Genomic DNA, 20,422 nt, shown 5'->3' on the forward strand with positions numbered 1-20,422 from the left:
GTACAAAGAAGCAATGCTGGGTTACACATGACAGTTACAATGTTGGCACAATCTTCCTGTCCCCAACCACACTGTGCTGGTGTGGATATGTACCTTTCACTGTGCTTTCCGTCACAGTTCCCGCAACTACAGCGGATGGATATGTAACCAGGCCAGTGCAGTACCAACAGCTCTGCTCAGTTTGGTTCAGCTCAGTAGCCTAGTGGGAAAAAGGTATTAGTCTAGACAGAACCATTAGTTCTTTGCTAACCATGTTCCCCACATTAAATATGTTCTGAATGTGAGTCAAGGTATAGGCATTCATGTGATGGGTGATGTCTGATGTGATGAACCATGTGTTAATACACTGAGGGGCCCAGGAGGCCCCGAGGGACAGGGGATGACTAACTCACTACTCTTCCTAATCTAGGACAGCTACGCACACCGCACATCCTTCATGACTCTCATGTTTTAGTCGTGTTGGGCCAAAAATATGTCCGCCGAGGTTAGTCAAACTGGGTCGCCCGCCCGATGGCTTTTTTTGGATCACAAAAAAAAGAGGAAATTGTGCCATCTAAATGATCGCCGCCTCCTGAAAACCCACCCTGGACAGCAAAAAGCCTTCCCCGTCAGTTTATTTTTACTAGCATCAAAGTGGGTCAATGACGCCACAGAAAAACATGACGAAACCTCATTTAAACATTTCAACAGTGTCTGAATGGGCCACCACAGGAAGAGAGGGTCACATTTAATAGTCCTTTTCAAAACCTTTTTATTGGTCATATAGAAAATAAAGTAAGCTGTATCAACAAACATACTATATATACACACACATCAATAACTTAGACATTTCAGAGAACCACGGTTAAAACCACAGTCATTATATATGAATACATCATATTACTTATCTACAGATTGCAAAAAAGTACAATAATTTACAAATAGTTACAATTAACTATTCTGTTTTCCATACAAAGTACTGCAATATCTTATTACAACCCATACAGAAAAATAACAAAAACAGATTAATAATAACTTTATATACCATTCAGACACTTCCAACAGCTTTATTTTCAGACTTAATACCTTTGAAACATAGACCTATACTCGAGTGAGAAATACCTGCACAGTCAAATGTTCACCAAGCATCATTTGATTCAAAAAAGCCTACATATCTCTACTAGAGCTAGCAAACCGTCACACAAGTGCTGAGAAGTTCTTCATCCTCTCCAATACAACTCGCTTTTAAACAAAAAGCCATAACCAAGTAAAAATGAGATCAGCTGCAGAACAAATTAATTCCAGTGTTAAGATCAATATCAGATACACGTTCAACAAACAAAGACAAACAAATGGACTTTCAGGAGACAATGAGCAGTAATGATTGAATTAGCAGCATGGTAGGAACCAAACTAACCAAACCACAAATGACAACAGAAATTGCAAGTGGCCCTTATGTTACTCAGGATTGTGTTCCTGGTCACGTCTTCTACTTCAGGACTTAACTTCAGCCCTGTTTTACAGATTGTATAATCACACATCTATAGACTGTATAATGTAGAATATCTGTAGGTTTAGTCTTTAGGACAGGTAATACCAGTCTTCTAATCTATGGAGTGATATTTGTGACAACAGAAATTCAATTTGTGAATACATATTCAGTTTCTGCTGGTTCTAATATCACTCCATAGTCTTCGGGTTTAGGGGTTTTGGTCAGGGGAAGTCTACTGCTTGAGAAGGGTTTAGTCAGGCGTTGGGCTACTTCCCCTAGACTAGAATCCCTTTAGACAGGCATTACAGTGAGTGAACATCTGGGGTGTGTCCAGTGAGGGTGGAACGCTCAACAACGTTGCAGATAAAAATATAAATGAATGGATCTGACACAATTCCCAATTCTATCATGACAGGTAATCATATCTGTTCTACACAATATATTTCTATCTGAACAGTTGTACCCTCTAGCAGTTCCCATGGTTTTCATCTCCTTCACCAACATAAACTAAGGGCCAACTGCAGTTTGGTGTGTGTGGGGTAAAAGAACAACAACGCCACAAAAACCTTCAAAGAATTCCAATCCAAAACACAGGAGCTGTTGGTAAAAAAATCATTAGACCACAGTCACGTGTCACTATTACAACAATATAGACTACTCTTCTAGCTTTACTCTCAAGCCTGTCCACTGAGTTTGCATATGTATAAGGGTCACTTTTTCACGACGGTCAACACTACCTACCTACTATACACCTTAGTGTGTGTGTGTGTGTGTGTGTGTGTGTGTGTGTGTGTGTGGTGTGGTTATTCCCTCTCCAGAAGAGATACATGTACAGTGAGCACCATAATTCATTGGACAGTGACCATTTTTTGTTATTTTGGTTCTGTACTCTAGCACTTTGTGTTTGAAAGGAAACAATGACAATGAGGGTGAAGTGCAGACTTTTAGCTTTAATTTGAGTGTATTTTCATACATATCGGATTAATCGTTTAGAAATGACAGCACCTTTTGTACATGGTCCCCCCATTTTAAGGTACTACAAGTATTTGTTGAATTGGCTTCACAGATGTGTGCTGTTAGGCAGGTGTATTTATTTGTGTCATTAGTGAATGCAGGAGAGCTGTTGATGAATAGCATTGATTCTACACTTTGCTATTGCTTTTGGAGGTTGTTGTTGGGGTGTGACAACATGAGGAAGACAGCAGTATAGATGCAAATGAAGCTGGCCGTCATAAGGCTCAGAAATGAAAATCAATCAATTATCAACATTGCAAAAACCCTGGGCATGCCCAAGTCAACAGTTTGGTTCATCATTAACAAGACAAAAAACAACCGGTGAACTCAATTATGTCAAAAGACCCGGTAGACTGAGGACGACCACTGTAGTGGATGACCGGAGAATACTCTATGGTGAAGAAATCACCCCTGACAACAGCCCAACAGATCAAAAACACTCTCCTGGAAGTAGGTGTAGATGTGTCAAAGTCTACCATACGTAGAAGACTACACCAGCAGGACTACAGAGGGTACACTACAAGATGCAAACCACTGATAAGCCTGAAGAACAGAAAGGCGAGATTACAGTTTGCTAAAAAGCACCTAAAAGAGCCCCAAGAGTTCTGGAAAAAAAGTATTGTGGACAGATGAGACAAAGATTAACATGTACCAGAGTGATGGAAAGAGGAAAGTGTGAGAAAAAAAAGACATGCCCATGATCCAAAGTATACCACCTCATCCGTGAAACATGGTGGAGGGGGTGTTATGGCTTGGGCCTGTATGGCTGCCAGTGGAACAGGCTCACTTGTCTTCATCGACGATGTGACTGCAGACAGAAGTAGAACAATGAATTCTGAAGTCTACAGAAATATTTTATCTGCTCAGATAAAACCAAATGCCTCCAAACTCATTGGACGGCACTTCATCATGCAACAAGACAATGACCCTAAACATACTGCTAGAGCAACGAAGGGGTTTTTGATGGCCAAAAAGTGGAAAATCCTTGACTGGCCGAGTAAATCACCGCATCTGAATCCAATTGAATATGCATTTAACATGCTGAAGAGGAGACTGAAGGCAATAAGTCTCCGAAACAAGCAGGAACTGAAGATGGCTGCAGTACAGGCCTGGCAGAGCATCACCAGGGAAGATACCCAGTGTCTGGTGATGTCGATGTATCGCAGACTGAAGATGGCTACAGTACAGGCCTGGCAGAGCATCACCAGGGAAGATACCCAGCGTCTGGTGATGTCGATGCATCGCAGACTTCAAACAGTCATTGCATACAAAGGATATGTGACCAAATATTAACAATGATTACTTTATTCTACATTATGTTAAACTGTCTAATGTTTTTTGATGCCCGAAAATGGGGTTGACTATGTACAAAAGCTTCTATAATTTCTAAACAGTTCATCCGATATGTATGAAAATACCCTCAAATTAAAGCTAACAGTCTGCACTTCACCCTCATTGTCATCATATCCTTTCAAACTCAAAGTGCTAGAGTACAGAACCAAAATAACAAAAAAATGGTCACTGTCCAATGAATTATGGTGCTCACTGTACGTATGCGAGACAGGTCATAGGTCAGGATGCCTTTTTAACATTGTAAAGACACATTAAGGTTCACTCCACAAGACTGCCACAGCAACAAGAACGACAACACCCATACTGGGGAATGTCAAAAGTCATATATATCCATGGATTATCTTCCAGTCAATGGAAATATCTAAGTGTGTTCAGAAGACATAGTGAGGATGTTTTAGCGTACATACACTATATACTAGGGCTGTGTCTGATGGCACCCTATTCCCTATTTAGTGCACTGCTTTTGATAATGCACGGAAGTGTCCATTTCAGATGCCCCCTGATCTGATGTGAGCTCAGAGGTGTGGGGAATAGCATATTAGACAATGGAATGCAGACCTATTCTCTCCTGTTCAGGTCTACCTACCATACAACTTCATGTGCTCTGGGTTCCTCCTGCCTTCCTTGACTATTCTAGCTATAGGCTAACAGTCTGGATCGTGGATAATTTGGACACATCCAGCTCTCTGCTTCCTAACCTCTTCCTCTCAGCTGCTCTGTTTTAAAAGGATACGTTCAGTAACTCACAACTTAATGCTAGTGGTATCCTGACCCTGATAGAAGTCTATGAGCCAGGAGAAACTGGAATGATTGGGTTTTACATTACTTAAAGGTGATTTGGCATCATTTTTTGAACATTTGCCCCCATCACTCCCATTGATTTTTAGCTGACAGAGGATAAAGTTAGCTGAAGTTTATATTGGCTGTTTAAAGAAATTTCAACCATGGAATACAGTTTCTCCAGGCTCATATAGACTATATTTAGGGCAAGGAACCATCTGACATGAAGTTGTAAAATACCAAACATATCCCTTAATGTCATTACAAAGATACTGTCACCTTTTAAGGTACAACTGCTTCCTTTAACCCCTCTTAAAGGATCAGAAGACAGGGTTGACACTTGGCACGTAAGCAGCATTACTGGCAGCAGGTTCATCTTCCCACATCTTCATTTGGTGTCTGAACAAAAAGCCCTTTTAGAAAAATTTTCAATGAGCAACTATCAACATAAGTGCCATCCCCAACAGCTTCTTCTCAGAGCTGTAATGGTTTATTTTTAGGGCAACCTTGTTTTCTCCTGAGCAGAACAAGCTGGAGGTTAGTGCATGTTTACCCTCACACAAACCATGAACACAACCTGACAGTCAGGAGATGACCTGTTGTTAGTCACCTGTATAAAGCTGCATGCTGAGCCTCCCTTCTCATAGTTAGAATGATAAGTTATTTCTTCAAGGAGAACTTTTACAATGCTTGGATATATGGTAAGAGAGAGTCAAATATTTCGATTTTGCTTAGTCTTAGAAAGATTTAATTGTGAGGCTATTATCCCTTTGCAAATTGCAAGTAGTCCCCTTTGGTAAATGGATAAGAAAATAAAAGTTGAATCTAAATCAGAGGTGATGTCCCACTAGAATTGAAACCAAAGAGAGGTGAGGAGGGTCACTTAACTGGGATTCAAAATGAACCAAGGGCATTATCTTACCCCATAAAAATGAACCAAGGGCATTACCTTAGCATTATCTTACCCTACCTATGCCTGCTCGGTCGACAGTAATAACGTTGACAGTAATAACGATGCAATGACAAAAACATTTGTGAATCACAGCTAGTGGAAGAGATATCACAGATGCCAATATGGATGAAGACAATAGATGATGTTTACACCAGCTATATTATCTCTATTACAGATTCCTATAGAAAATACCACAGCATGACATCTATACAGTGAACAACACTGCCAACTGTCACTTATACACATCACGTCACGCGCTACCCCACACAGTACGCGCCTAGTCACTAGAAAAAGCTACCAGCCTTCAATAGTAAGCCACTTTTGGTACAATTGCAAAAAGGATATCACAGGTTTTTTTGTTTGAAGTTTTCTTTTCCAGTGTTTCTATAAACAATGCCAGATGCTCGTCTATGCATCAATACAAATCAAGAGCTCTAAGTCAACGACTTCTAGAATACACACACGTTGACAATTAAACAGTAAAGCTTGTTGTGTGAATATTATTTTGGAATATGTGACCAGCCAGTTCATGTTATTACATACGCACAAAAAAACTAGCTACAAAACAGTATCAACTTATTTACTCCATGGAGCACAAATTGAGTTTTAAAATGTTTTGAGGATAAAAAATATTGTCCCCCCAAAGCATAATCATCACAAGATCTTGTGAAAACATTCTGGTTCTCAGATACTGGAGAAAGAAACAATCTTGTAATCCTGGAATGGCATTGTCAACTCTAACATCACAGCTATTATTATCATCATCATCATCATCATCCCATACCAAGTAGGCTATGGTATTATTTTGCTGATCAGATTGACTCATTTCACTTACATGAAACTATGTAAGAGACATTTCCTATTTTTCAGTGCATGTGTGTATTATTGCATCTCCTGTTGGTAGAATTTTGTGACAGGCTGAACTGAACCTAAATAAATGCTCAACTTAAACAAAACTAAACAGGAAATTCTGTTACCAACTAAAATCACATGAACTGGTCTGATGGTTGAGTTACTAGTCCTTACTGAAGGTTGCTCACAATACATCAATAACATACAGCGCATTTCCCTCTTCTCATAGTGGTCAGTGCATTCTAACAGGCCCAGGCTTGTTGCTAAGTGCAATCACTCTTTCTCCACTTGTGTTACGGACAGAGGGCTAAGAACTTGACGCATAATGCCAACCGGGTGTGGCTAGACTGTTGGTGGCTAGTAGTTATGAAAGAGTGCATTTCCACATCAAAATCCCGTGTCGGGACGGAAAAGACTCAAAGGGCCATCTGGAGGAAACAAACAAACACTCAAACACTTAGTACCATGTACAAAAACACACAAATCAATCGACAGCTCGACTTCCAACACCAAATGGAGTGACATCAATTATGGATTGGGCTGTGTCGTACGACCTTCCTGGACTCACGTGACGTTTAACCTTTTGGAATCCAGTATGTGAAAATACACTATAGAGGATGTGTATAGTCCAGCGAAGGCTCATTGTAATGGCTGGAATGGAATTCATGAAACAGAGTCAAACATGTGGTTTCCATCTATTCCATTCCAGTCATTACAATGAGCCCGTCCTCCTATAGCTCCTCCGACAAGCCTTCTCTGGTGTATGTATTTCTGCTTGTACAGTGCCAAGGCAGAATGGAAGTATGGTTTATCCTACTAAAGGCTGTCTGATAAGGGTTGATGTGGCCTCTGCTGCTGGCCAATTGAAAGAGTGTTACTAGCTGGTACAAAGGTCTGGGGGGGGTTGTGTTGTGTGTTCTGGCCCAAAAGACAGACAAGGGAACTAATCCTGTGCTCCGTGATGATACACTGACTATAGTACACGTTGCTTCATTAGTCTGATAACTCTCCACGCCACCCAGCCCCGATACTACGACCTGGCTCCCGTCTTGGACTTGATGATGGTGATGACGCTGGTGGCCGTGGCCACCTTCCCAGGGACCAGGGGCCCCATGACCCCCCGACCCCCTGGGGTGAAGGCTACGGCCGGGCTGCGCGCCACAGTCCTGGCGAAGCTCTGCAGGGCCTCGTACTTGGAGCGCAGCGAGTCCAGTTCCACCTTCATGGTGGCGTTCTCTGTGGCCAGCTTGTCCACCTCCAGCTGCAGCGCCGTCTTCTGCTTCTCTAGCTCCTCCTTCTGGGTGACCCGCTTGACGCGGCAGCTGGCGGCGTAGCCACGGTTCTTCAGGGTGCGCCGCCGCTGCTTGAGCTGCAGGATTTCGTCCTTGGTGAGGCCGCGGAGGTGAGCGTTGAGCTCCCGGACAGACATGGTCACCAGTTCGTCGTCCGTGAGGCTGGTCCCATTCTCCCCTGGCTCCTTCTTCACCTGAGAGGGAAGTGAAGGAGGGATGATTTGATTTATTTTGGAGGTAAAAAAAAATTCTGTAAAAAGTACAAAGCCCAGAGGATAACTCATGAAAGCATTATACAGCCGTTATTTTCAATGTGGTGCAAAGAGCAGGGCAAAGGGGGGGATGTGGTCAGGAGAAGGAGGAAGAAGGGGGGACAAAGAGAAGGAGAGGAGGAAGAGGGGTGATGACAAACAAACAATTATAACTAGAGTACAGATGGTAAGAAGAACATACCTTTTCTCCCCACACTGACAGTGTGAGAGAGACAAAGGTTAAGGTAGGGGTCTCTGTACTTCTGTCGTAAGTTTACCTTCAAGGCTTTGTTTCCCTTGTTTGTAGTAGTCATGCCACGAGAGCCGCTTCCAACTACACCACTTGTTGGTCTGTGGAAGAGAAGAGCAATAAGAATCCATATAGCCAGAGGAGAAGAACAGTGAGGTTTCACTGAGAGTTCACATCAAATATAGAAGAACAGGAAAGGTGCTCAAAAAAATTATGTTCCTCAAACTCAAAATCCATTGGAGGAAAAGGTCAGAGAGGAAGGACCTGGGAAATTCCCCAATACGGTTGAGAAGGAATCAAGGAGATAGATTGTGCGGAATAGAGGAAAGGCACATTGTGACGAAGCCATTAGTTTTCAGAGATGGAGCAGAGACTGCAGCTCTTCTGCTAACAGTAACAGGCAGGCCAATCAGTAACAGGCAGGCCAATCAGAAACAGGCAGGCCAATCAGAAACAGGCAGGCCAATCAGAAACAGGCAGGCCAATCATTTGAGCAACTGTGAACTAAAGGACAGTTGGCATTTGACAGTTTGGCACAACTACAGCAGTAGCGACTGTCACTTTGATTTATTAGAAAACAAAACCCTCAGCGGGGAACTTCCTCAACGAGCAGCCACCAGACAGGAAATACCTCAACTGAAAAAGTCACCATCCTACTGTATGTACCTGATAGGCTTGAAGTCATAAACAGTGCAATGCTTAAAGCACAGCAAAGAGCTGCTGGCAAATGCACGAAAGTGCTGTTTGAATGAATGCTTACGAGCCTGCTGCTGCCTACCACCGCTCTATCAAATCAGACTTAATTATAATAACACACAGAAATACGAGCCTTAGGTCATTAATATGGTCAAATCCAGAAACTATCATTTCGAAAACAAAACGTTTATTCTTTCAGTGAAATACGGAACCATTCCGTATTTTATCTAATGGGTGGCATCCATGAGTCTAAATATTGCTGTTACATTGCACAACATTCAATGTTATGTCATAATTATGTAATATTCTGGCAAACTAATTATGGCCTTTGTTAGGATGAAATGGTCTTCACAAAGTTCGCAACGAGCCAGGTGGCTCAAACTGCTGCATATACCCTGACTCTGCTTGCACAGAACGCAATAAAAGTGACACAATTGCCCTAGTTAAAAGAAATTCATGTTAGCAGGCAATATTAACTAAATATACAGGTTTAAAAATATATACTTGTGTATTGATTTTAAGAAAGGCATTGATGTTTATGGTTAGGAATATTGGTGCAACGGCAGTTCTTTTTTTGCGAATGCGCTTGTTAAATCACCCATTTGGCGAAGTAGGTTGTGATTCAATGACAAATTAATAGGTCCCGCATCCTTTATATGCAACGCAGTACAAGCTAGATAAACTAGTAATATCATCAACCATGTGTAGTTAACAAGTGATTATGTGAAGATTGATTATTTTTTATAAAATAAGTTTAATGCTAGCTAGCACCTTACCTTGGCTCCTTTCTGCACTCGCAGTCTCCTCGTGGAGTGCAATGTAAATCAGCTATAATCGGTGTCCAAAAATGCAGATTACCGATTGTTATGAAAACTTAAAATTGGCCCTAATTAATCGGCCATTCCGATTAATCGGTCAACCTCTAGTAGGGTTGCAAAGGGTCGGAAACTTTCCCGGGAAATATCCGGAAATTTTCCATGGGAAGTTAAGCCCTGGAATTTTGGGAATTTTGCTTAAATTCTTTTTTTTTTTTTTTAAGTCAGCTTATAACAGTGAACCTTTTTTGTGGGATACACATAAGGCAATTCCAGATCTTGTGGCATATTTTGGTTAAACTATCTCCAATTCAATGGAATTGCAACCCTCTGCATGTACAGTGCACTCTTCCATCACATGTACAGCTGATTCTCAAGATCTTGCACACAAATAAGATGCTATTGAGTCCACACCAATACACTGTCTGAGCCAAGGACTACATGCTTTCTGGTAAGTTTTGATTACAATAATGGGTGGGTGAATATATTTTATATGACATACATTATATTTTTGTTAACTAGTAAATAGTAGCCTACAGCAAAGTGTGTTTAAATAATTTCTAACTTGTGAACAATTTCTGCTAGCTAGTTTTTGCTACATTGTGGGTTTTAGCTTGCTTGAGCCTGCTAACTGAGGAGTGTTAATTCACCTGTTTCCATACACGTTTAATTTTTAACCTTTCTGGGACCGGGGGCAGTATTGAGTAGTTTGGATGAATAAGGTGCACTATGTAAACTGAAGGTTACTCAGGCCCAGAAGCTAGGATATGCATATGCATGGTAGTATTGGATAGAAAACACTCTAACGTTTCCAAAACTGTTAAAATAATGTTTGTGAGTATAACAGAACTGATATGGCAGGCGAAAACCAGAGGAAAATCCATCCAGGAAATGCTATTATTTTGAAATGGCTGTTTTTCCATTGAAAGCCTATCCACCATACAAAGACTTATGACCCAGTTCACGATCCCTATGGCTTCCACTACATGTGGCCAGTCTTTAGGCATTGTTTCAGGCTTTTACTCTGAAAAAATGAGGGAGAAACACCACTTTCAATGAGAGGACAGTGGAAATTTCCAGAGATGTGTCCTGCGCATGACCGGTAGCACGCCTTTCTTGTTTTTCCTTTTCTATTGACGAAGCTATTGTCCGGTTGAAATATGATCGATTATTTATGACAAAAACAACCTGAGAATTGATTATAAACATCGTTTGACATGTTTCTACAAACTTTTATGGTACTTTCTTGATTTTTCGTCTGCCTGCTGTGACTGCTCTTTGTGCCAATGGATTACTGAACAAAACGCACCAACAAAACTGAGGTTTTTGGACATAAAGAGGGACTTTATCGAGATAAAAAAACGAACATTTATTGTGTAACATGGAGTCTTGTGAGTGCAACCATATGAAGATCATCAAATTTTATCGCTATTTTGTTACTCCTCTACTTGGCTGGTTACTGTTTGTAATGATTTGTCTGCTGGGCGCTGTTCTCAGATAATCGCATGGTATGCTTTCGCCGTAAAGCCTTTCTGAAATCTGACACAGTGGTTGGATTAACAAGAAGTTTATCTTTAAGCTGATGTATAACATTTGTATCTTTTATGTATGTTTATTATGAGAATTTCTGTTTTGTTGAGTTTCACGCTCTGCAATTTCACCGGATATTATTTGAGACAGTGGATTACTGAACAAAACACTCTAACAAAACTGAGGTTTTTGGATATAAAGAGGGACTTCATCGAACAAAACAAACATTTCTTGGGTAACTGGGAGTCTTGTGTGTGCAACCATATGAAGATCATCAAAGGTAAGTGATTAATTTTATCGCTATTTCTGACTTTTGTTACTCCTTTACTTGGCTGGTAACTGTTTGTAATGTTTTGTGTGCTGGGCGCAGTTCTCAGATAATCGCATGGTATGCTTTCGCAGTAAAGTATTTTTGAAATCTGACACTGTGGTTGGATTAACAAGAAGTTTATCTTTAAGCCCTCATGGAATAGCCTAACACTTGTATGTTTTAGGAATTTTTATTATGAAATTTCTGTTGTTTGAATTTGGCACTCTGCAATTTCACTGGCTAGCGGAACACCTATCCCTAATAGGTTTTAAACAACTCCTTTTGTAAGATAGATAAAACATTTAACTGCTTAACTATTTATCTGTACATGGAATTGTATTGGTTCGTTTTTTTACTCGATTTTTCTAACCTTTACAGGAAAATGCCACAGGCACTATCTGATGTCTGGAGACATTTCACTGCAACTAATATAGAAGGAAAAGCTGAGTACATTTGCAAATACTGTGCCAAATCATATGTGAAGAATGCAACAAAGATGCAGAATCATCTGGCCAAGTGCATAAAGTTCCCTCAGCAATCACAACAAGCAACCTCTTACAAAAGTCCCTCTACTTCTATTCGAGGTGAAAATTATGAATCAGACACCTTATCGATAGCAACAGCTCATGGTCCTCCTGGAATCACAAGTTTTTTTGACTCAATGGAGGAATGTAGTCAGAGAAATGCTGATGAATGTCTTGCTTGAGCTGTGTATGCAACTGGTTCACCTCTGATGCTCACAGGCAATGTGTATTGGAAGAGATTTCTGAATGTTCTTTGCCCAGCATACACCCCTCCAACCAGACATGTTTTATCTACTCATTTGCTGGATGTAGAATTCAACAGAGTTCAGGTGAAGGTCAAGCAAATCATAGAGAAAGCAGACTCTATTGCAATCATCTCTGATGGGTGGTCGAATGTTCGTGGGCAAGGAAAAATTAACTACATCATCTCCACCCCTCAACCAGTATTCTACAAGAGCACAGACACAAGGGACAACAGACACACCGGTCTCTACATTGCAGATGAGCTGAAGGCAGTCATCAATGACCTTGGACCACAGAAGGTATTTGCACTGGGGACAAACAATGCAGCGAACATGAAGGCTGCTTGGTCTAAAGTGGAGGAGTCCTACCCTCACATCACACCCTTTGGCTGTGCTGCTCATGCATTGAATCTACTCAAGGACATCATGGCACTGAAAACAATGGATACACTCTACAAGAGAGCCAAGGAAGTGGTTAGGTATGTGAAGGGTCATCAAGTTATAGCAGCAATCTACCTCACCAAGCGAAGTGAGAAGAATAAGAGCACCACATTGAAGCTGCCCAGTAATACCCGTTGGGGTGGTGTTGTCATCATGTTTGACAGTCTCCTGGAGGGAAAAGAGTCTGCCGATATGGACAGCCCCCATCAAGAGGATCCTCCTGGATGATGCATTTTGGGAAAGAGTGGTAAGCAGCCTGAAACTCCTGAAACCTATAGCAGTAGCCATTCCGCAGATTGAGGGAAACAATGCCATCCTGTCTGATGTTCAGACTATGCTTGCAGATGTAAGAGAATAAATCCGTACTGCCCTGCCCACTTCACTGTTGCTCCAAGCAGAGGAAACTGCAGTTCTGAAATACATCAAAAAGCGTGAAGACTTCTGCCTGAACCGCATACATGCTGCAGCGTACATGTTGGACCCCAAGTATGCTGGCAAGAGCATCCTGTCTGGTGCAGAGATCAACAAGGCCTATGGTGTCATCACTACCATGTCTCGCCACCTTGGCCTGGATGAAGGCAAGGTTCTTGGCAGTCTGGCCAAGTTCACTTCCAAGCAAGGGCTTTGGGATGGAGATGCAATATGGTAGTCGGGCCAACATATCTCATCAGCCACCTGGTGGAAGAGACTTTGTGGATCTGAGGCTCTTTCCCCTGTTGCCACCATCATCCTCCAAATCCCACCAACATCAGCCACCTCAGAGCACAACTGGACCTTGTTTGGGAACACACAAACCAGAGCACGCAACAGATTGACCAATACAAGGGATGAAAAATTGGTGGCCATCCGGGCAAATTTGAGGCTTTTTGAACCTGACAACGAGCCATCCTCAACAAGGTTGGAAAGTGACAATGAAGGTGAGGCCTCAGAGTTTGATTTTCAAGAGGTGGATATTGAGGAGGTCCAGGGAGAAGACATGGAAGCCTGAGAGGAAGACAACCAAAGCTTTAGTCTATAAACTATCATTTTACAGATGTATGTTGAAAACATTTTTGGGAGATGCAATGGATCATTGGGGATCATTCAATATTCCCTTTCTTTTGTTGTTCAGTGAAATCATCCCATGTGAAGAGTCAACTCATTTAATTAAAGTTCAATTCGTAACTAAATTGTTTTTTTTATTTCTATTGAAAGGATTTAATCATATGCAATTATGTCTACTTATGATAAGGTAAAAGGTTTCTGTTTCCATATGATATGGTAAATATATCCAATGCAAAAAACATCATTTAAACGGTATTAATATTAATTCCCATATATTCCTGATAAATCCCATGGAAAGTTTCCACCTATGAATACATCCTAATGTGTAGTATTCCGGAACCCCTTCCAGCTGAGCTGGTCCACAGTCAGTGTGAGCCTTGTCACAGTGTCAGAGGGTAGCAGGACACAAGCTTGTGACTGAGTAGAGCAGTGGCCCTTGACGAACTGCTTTACTCAACACAGAGAAAAAGCTGTGTCAGCGCCACGGCATGCCGAGCACAGCCAACACACACACACACACACACACACACACACACACACACACACACACACACACACACACACACACACACACACACACACACACACACACACACACACACACACTCTATAAGCTCATTTACACAGGGTGTGTGAGAGTAGCGCTTGGCTGCATGTGTGTGCGTGTAATCGTGATGGCTAACACCTCAGTTTTGCAAATAGCTGTAAATATGTGAGACGAAGCGTGAGAGGATGTGTAGACTACACACAGCAGAGACGATGGAGAAACAGAAAGAGAAACAGAGAGATGAGTAGTCGTACTGAAGTGCGGCCAAGACGTTGCCATGGCAACAACGGGGTGGGGGGCTACAGGTGGAAACGACAGCTCACCTGAGCCAAACGGGATGAGACAGGCCACTTGTTAAAAATGACCTGGATACGACACAATCACACAGGCAGTGGAGGAATGGAACACAGGGTCACATTGTGGCTCGCATTCTTGATGCTTCCCTTTCAAATACCCTCATGGAATAGCCTAACAATGTTTTCTCTCCGCTAGCTAGTAGGCTAACCCCTAACATTCCATTCCACAGTCAGTAGAAATAGATAAGGCGTATTTCCATCTAGTTGTGGCTATAAATAATAGTTCCTCTACTGAGTCCCCACCAGGAAGCCTTCCAAAATACTACAGAGATAATGGGATATAGAAATATGATTAGGGTTGCAAAGGGTCGGAAACTTTCTGGGAAATTTTCCATGGGAAGTTAAGCCCTGGAAATTTTCTTAAATTCTTCAACAACAAAAAGTTAGCTTATAACAGTGAACTTTTTTTGTGGGATACACATAAGGCAATTCTACAGAAAGTTTCCACCTGAATATTCCCCAAAATGTGCAACCCTAAATATGATGCACAGATAGACTAATGGATGATGAGAGACAGTCAAGTAGCCTATAGTCCTAGTCCCACGGGCCCAGGCTACCTTCTCTTTACAGCTGGTGTAGCTTGGCTATACTAGTAGGGTTAGTGATGAGACTTAAAGTGAAAGGCTGCCAAATCTACAATCTGTGTACTTTGCACAGGTAACATTGTTCAAAAGCAGAGAACAGAGCAGAATTGTCTTGAAGGCAACACAAGTGGACAACTCTGTCGGCCTGTTTCCAAGTTGAGGAGAATTTCGTGACACAGCTGTGCAGGGTGACAGGCCAGCACCTCATTCAGCCACACAACTGCAGGGTGACAGGCCAGCACATCGTTCAGCCACACAACTGCAGGGTGACAGGCCAGCACATCGTTCAGACACACAGCTGCAGGGTGACAGGCCAGCACCTCATTGAGCCACACAGCTGCAGGGTGACAGGCCAGCACCTCATTGAGCCACACAGCTGCAGGGTGACAGGCCAGCACCTCATTGAGCCACACAGCTGCAAGTTGGCAGTGAATTTGAAAAATGTATGGAATCATTCCACTAAAACTGGCCGGCTAGCATACAGTGCAGAAAAATTATTCAAATTAATTTTACACAATATCTTATCACAGCACTGGCAAACCATGGTTGACCAACTCCTTGACCAAAATGGCTGACCTTTATCCCCCGTCATAAGAAGGTTCATGTCCATTCTAGTTCCATTGGTCCAAATGACCTTACATGGAAGTGCAAAAAAAGTCCACACGCGCTAGCAGGCGCACACAAAAGACAGCAAGTGATTGGACTGGGACTAGGCGGCAACCTTGCATCTGACAGGTTCACCCTCTAACATTCACAGCAGAGGACGGAGCATTGGGCACCAACGTCCTCCTCACACACAAATGATTTACCTCCCATAAACGACTTCACCTTGTGTGTACGCCAAGAGAACGGAGGCAGAGCCACGGCTCAGGAGAAGGGATGGGGGTGGCGGGGGAGGGGGAGGGACGGATGGGGGACACGGAGTGTCTTTTGTAGGCGCACGCTGCATTTTTATGAATCGCCCTGGAAGAATGCTGACAAAACCAGAGCTGATTGCTTGTTGCTCGTAGAGGAGACATTACACCCACAGGAAATGGAAAGCGCTGAGTGTGGCCGCTCAACCCCAGTGAAAGGAGGAGAAAGAGAGATTGGGGAGGAGAGACAGAGACACTGAGCAGAGAGAGCGAGAGAGAGGTATAAACAGCCTTGTGAAAAATGCACTCTCAACACATTTGGAGGAACTGAAAAGAAGATAAAAACCCTGATCTCAGCAAGGACCGACCAAGGAGCCAATTAGGACAGTTAAAGAAGTTGAACTATCGCATATATCCCAAATGGCACCCTATTCCCCATGTAGTGCACTACTTTTGACTAGGTCACATAGGGCTCAGTTCAAAAGGAGTACACTGTATAGGGAATAAGGTGCTATTTGGAACACCACCAGTCCAACCTTCAAAACACCCATCAAGACTGTCTGCCTCTCCCTAAATCTCATAATCTCTGCATCGTATGATCACTTCTGTGACAGGAGTTCCAATAACTAACTGAATAGCTGGTTTTACTCCACGGGCCGGCAGGCTGCCTGAGATGTGCAGGAGGATTTCCTCTGCCTACGTTCCAACAGCGCCTACAGGAATCACAACCACGCTTTGTGGGTTGTTTGGGATTAGTACCTGTACCTGTCCCTTTAGCTGCAATAGGAGCTATTTTGGGTGCTTGGGCCGCTCTCACACCAGAGAGCAGCATGGACATGAACTGCACACCCTTAGGTAGGACTGACTGTCCGTCCGTCATGCTATCCATATGCTAGTCTTTTATTTTTTTAGCTTGAAGTTCAGATTGCAACTTCTCTATTTTGCGCTCTGATGTCTGGGATTTCACAGTGGTATTAAGCATATTAGTCGCTAGTTTGCTGTGTCGCAATTCGCCCCCCCGAGTAAAAACACAACAAGCTCTAGAACTTGCTTCTTAAAAGTTTTGCCAATATATTGCCTAATGGAATCTAATGTAAGACCATTCGAGACTTTTTGATCAAATTATTAATACGAGATGATTGCCATAAATCAAAAATATTCATTCCTTGCATATTCGTCATCACGTAAGCTACGTATTTCGCCATCGCGTAAGCTACGTATTTCGTCATCACGTAAGCTACGTATTTCGCCATCACGTAAGCTACGTATTTCGTCATCGCGTAAGCTACGTATTTCGTCATCACGTAAGCTACGTATTTCGTCATCGCGTAAGCTACGTATTTTGTCATCACGTAAGCTACGTATTTCGCCATCACGTAAGCTACGTATTTCGCCATCGCGTAAGCTACGTATTTCGTCATCACGTAAGCTAAGTATTTCGTCATCGCGTAAGCTACGTATTTTGTCATCGCGTAAGCTACGTATTTTGTCATCACGTAAGCTACGTATTTCGTCATCGCGTAAGCTACGTATTTTGTCATCGCGTAAGCTACGTATTTTGTCATCACGTAAGCTACGTATTTCGCCATCACGTAAGCTACGTTTTTCGTTACATAAATCTGTGAATCTATTGGAATAAACAGAAATTTAGTCAAAAATGAAAGCATGTTGTGTTCCTTTGCCTAGCTACCGCAGTAAACAACTATCAAGCAGTAGTCCTGCAGTTGCAGTGCATCTACACATACATGACATTCGCTAACCTAGCATGGATCTCAAAGTCACTACTCATCACTGGGTCTCGGATTCACTTTAGATGTCCACACTCACCAAGAATGACATTTGGTAGTTCATTACAGCAGAGATGGTGGCTTTTAGCATAGTTTTAGCATCTCTGTAAAGCGGATAAAAAAGGTATAGCCAGAGCACTGTGTTTACTAAGCTACAGATCCTGCTAACTTTACAGCAGCAAAGGGAGCATGTTGAAGGAGGAAGGAGATGGAGTCACAGATTAAGGTAGAAAAACATTTGTTCATAATAGTCCATTTACACTACTGCTATTGGGTGTATTGGATATATTTAATATAAAAGGTAAGCCAAATATTTTCTAAAATGTATTAGAACAGTTATATAAAAAAGAATGGTCTTCATCCATAAAATCAGCTGTTACACAGTTCTACAATTACAGTTCCAGACCTACTGTAGGTGGCCATGTTGATAAACCTACAGAGGACAGTGAGTGGTGTGAGGGGGGTCGGCCATGTTGATAAACCTACAGAGGACAGTGAGTGGTGTGAGGGGGGTCGGCCATGTTGATAAACCTACAGAGGACAGTGAGTGGTGTGAGGGGGGTCGGCCATGTTGATAAACCTACAAAGGACAGTGAGTGGTGTGAGGGGGGTCGGCCATGTTGATAAACCGACAGAGGACAGTGAGTGGTGTGAGGGGGGGTCGGCCATGTTGATAAACCTACAGAGGACATTGAGTGGTGTGAGGGGGGGTCGGCCATGTTGATAAACCTACAGAGGACAGTGAGTGGTGTGAGGGGGGTCGGCCATGTTGATAAACCTACAGAGGACAGTGAGTGGTGTGAGGGGGTCGGCCAGGTTGATAAACCTACAGAGGACAGTGAGTGGTGTGAGGGGGGTCGGCCATGTTGATAAACCTACAGAGGCCAGTGAGTGGTGTGAGGGGGGTCGGCCATGTTGATAAACCTACAGAGGACAGTGAGTGGTGTGAGGGGGGTCGGCCATGTTGATAAACCTACAGAGGACAGTGAGTGGTGTGAGGGGGGGTCGGCCATGTTGATAAACCTACAGAGGACAGTGAGTGGTGTGAGGGGGGGTCGGCCATGTTGATAAACCTACAGAGGACATTGAGTGGTGTGAGGGGGGGTCGGCCATGTTGATAAACCTACAGAGGACAGTGAGTGGTGTGAGGGGGGTCGGCCATGTTGATAAACCTACAGAGGACAGTGAGTGGTGTGAGGGGGTCGGCCAGGTTGATAAACCTACAGAGGACAGTGAGTGGTGTGAGGGGGGTCGGCCATGTTGATAAACCTACAGAGGCCAGTGAGTGGTGTGAGGGGGGTCGGCCATGTTGATAAACCTACAGAGGACAGTGAGTGGTGTGAGGGGGGTCGGCCATGTTGATAAACCGACAGAGGACAGTGAGTGGTGTGAGGGGGTCGGCCATGTTGATAAACCTACAGAGGACAGTGAGTGGTGTGGGGGGGGGGGGGGGGGGGGAGCTATTGGTTACCCTACACAGTATCTAGCCTACACCATGGCCCCCTTGATGAATATTTATCACTGTCATTCCCTGTGTGTGTGTGTACGCGCACGCACGTGTCGCTCAATACGTGTGCACACACCTGTGTTATAGTGAGTAAGCTGTATGTATATATGTTGTGTGTATAACTGTCCGCGGGAAAAAATATATATATGGTCGCCCGAGAGTCGTCTGTTCTATTAACCAAATCGATTGGTAGAAATTGTTAAACGTGTTTTGTTCCAAATATAGGCACATCCTGTATTTTAATCAGATCAACTACAGTATATGCACAGAGCTTGTCTGACGCTTTAAGCGCACTGTTCGACTAAATCATTAAGACACAAATGACTAGAGGGAGTCCGACCGCAATTGATTTGATTGTGCTCAGACTTGCTGCACTGTGTTAAAAAAAAGAAAAAAGGACAGCGTGTGACCAGCACCCATTGTCTCTCTCCTCCACACTGCAGAGACCACTACAGAACATCAGTGTTTATCACCATGTCCATGTTGCTGAAGCTGAATAATTACAGCCATTTCTGACTGAAAAGTTCTGTTACCAAAATCCCTCATTTGTTTAGGGAAAAACATTCCCTATTCCCTCAACCCTTACTCTTTTTACGTGACACAGGTATGCATCGCATGCACGTGATCAATAGGGCTTGACCTATAGCATATCATAATCCCATCAATAAATTGTTTATAAACAAACTCCGAACACGTGACAGCAAAATGGATGCAGAGGACATGACAAAAACTGGAAACGGGAATGTTTACTGGTTGCTTATGAGATAAAAGGGGAAGTCAGATTTGTGGAATAAATGTGACAAGTTGTGGAAATACAAGAGATCAAGAAAAATAAGGTAAGGAGCAAGTGCTGCGTGCATATTAAGTACGCCAAACAGGTGAAGTTATATTACAATATAATTTGTCTGACCATTTGGAATAGAGGTCGACCGATTATGGTTTTTCAACACCTATACTGATTATTGGATGC

At 42.8% G+C, this 20,422-nt stretch overlaps 1 protein-coding gene across 2 annotated transcripts in view; it reads right to left on the minus strand.

The window, feature by feature from the left end:
* Positions 1 to 734: 734 nt before the first annotated feature.
* Positions 735 to 20,422, minus strand: part of LOC106601927 (transcription factor MafG) — a 37,901-nt gene continuing 18,213 nt past the window's right edge. For both annotated transcript variants that reach the window (XM_045715684.2, XM_045715683.2), the window contains exons 2-3: positions 8,244 to 8,316; positions 735 to 7,908 (exon numbers count right to left, since the gene is read on the minus strand). In XM_045715684.2, the coding sequence (XP_045571640.1) occupies positions 7,453 to 7,908; positions 8,244 to 8,279 (492 nt within the window). In that variant the 5' untranslated portion in view covers positions 8,280 to 8,316 and the 3' untranslated portion in view covers positions 735 to 7,452. The remainder of the gene's footprint in view (positions 7,909 to 8,243; positions 8,317 to 20,422) is intronic.

The sequence above is a fragment of the Salmo salar genome, chromosome 03, assembly GCF_965601325.2.
Source record: "Salmo salar chromosome 03, fSalSal1, whole genome shotgun sequence".
Classification (NCBI taxonomy): domain Eukaryota; kingdom Metazoa; phylum Chordata; class Actinopteri; order Salmoniformes; family Salmonidae; genus Salmo; species Salmo salar.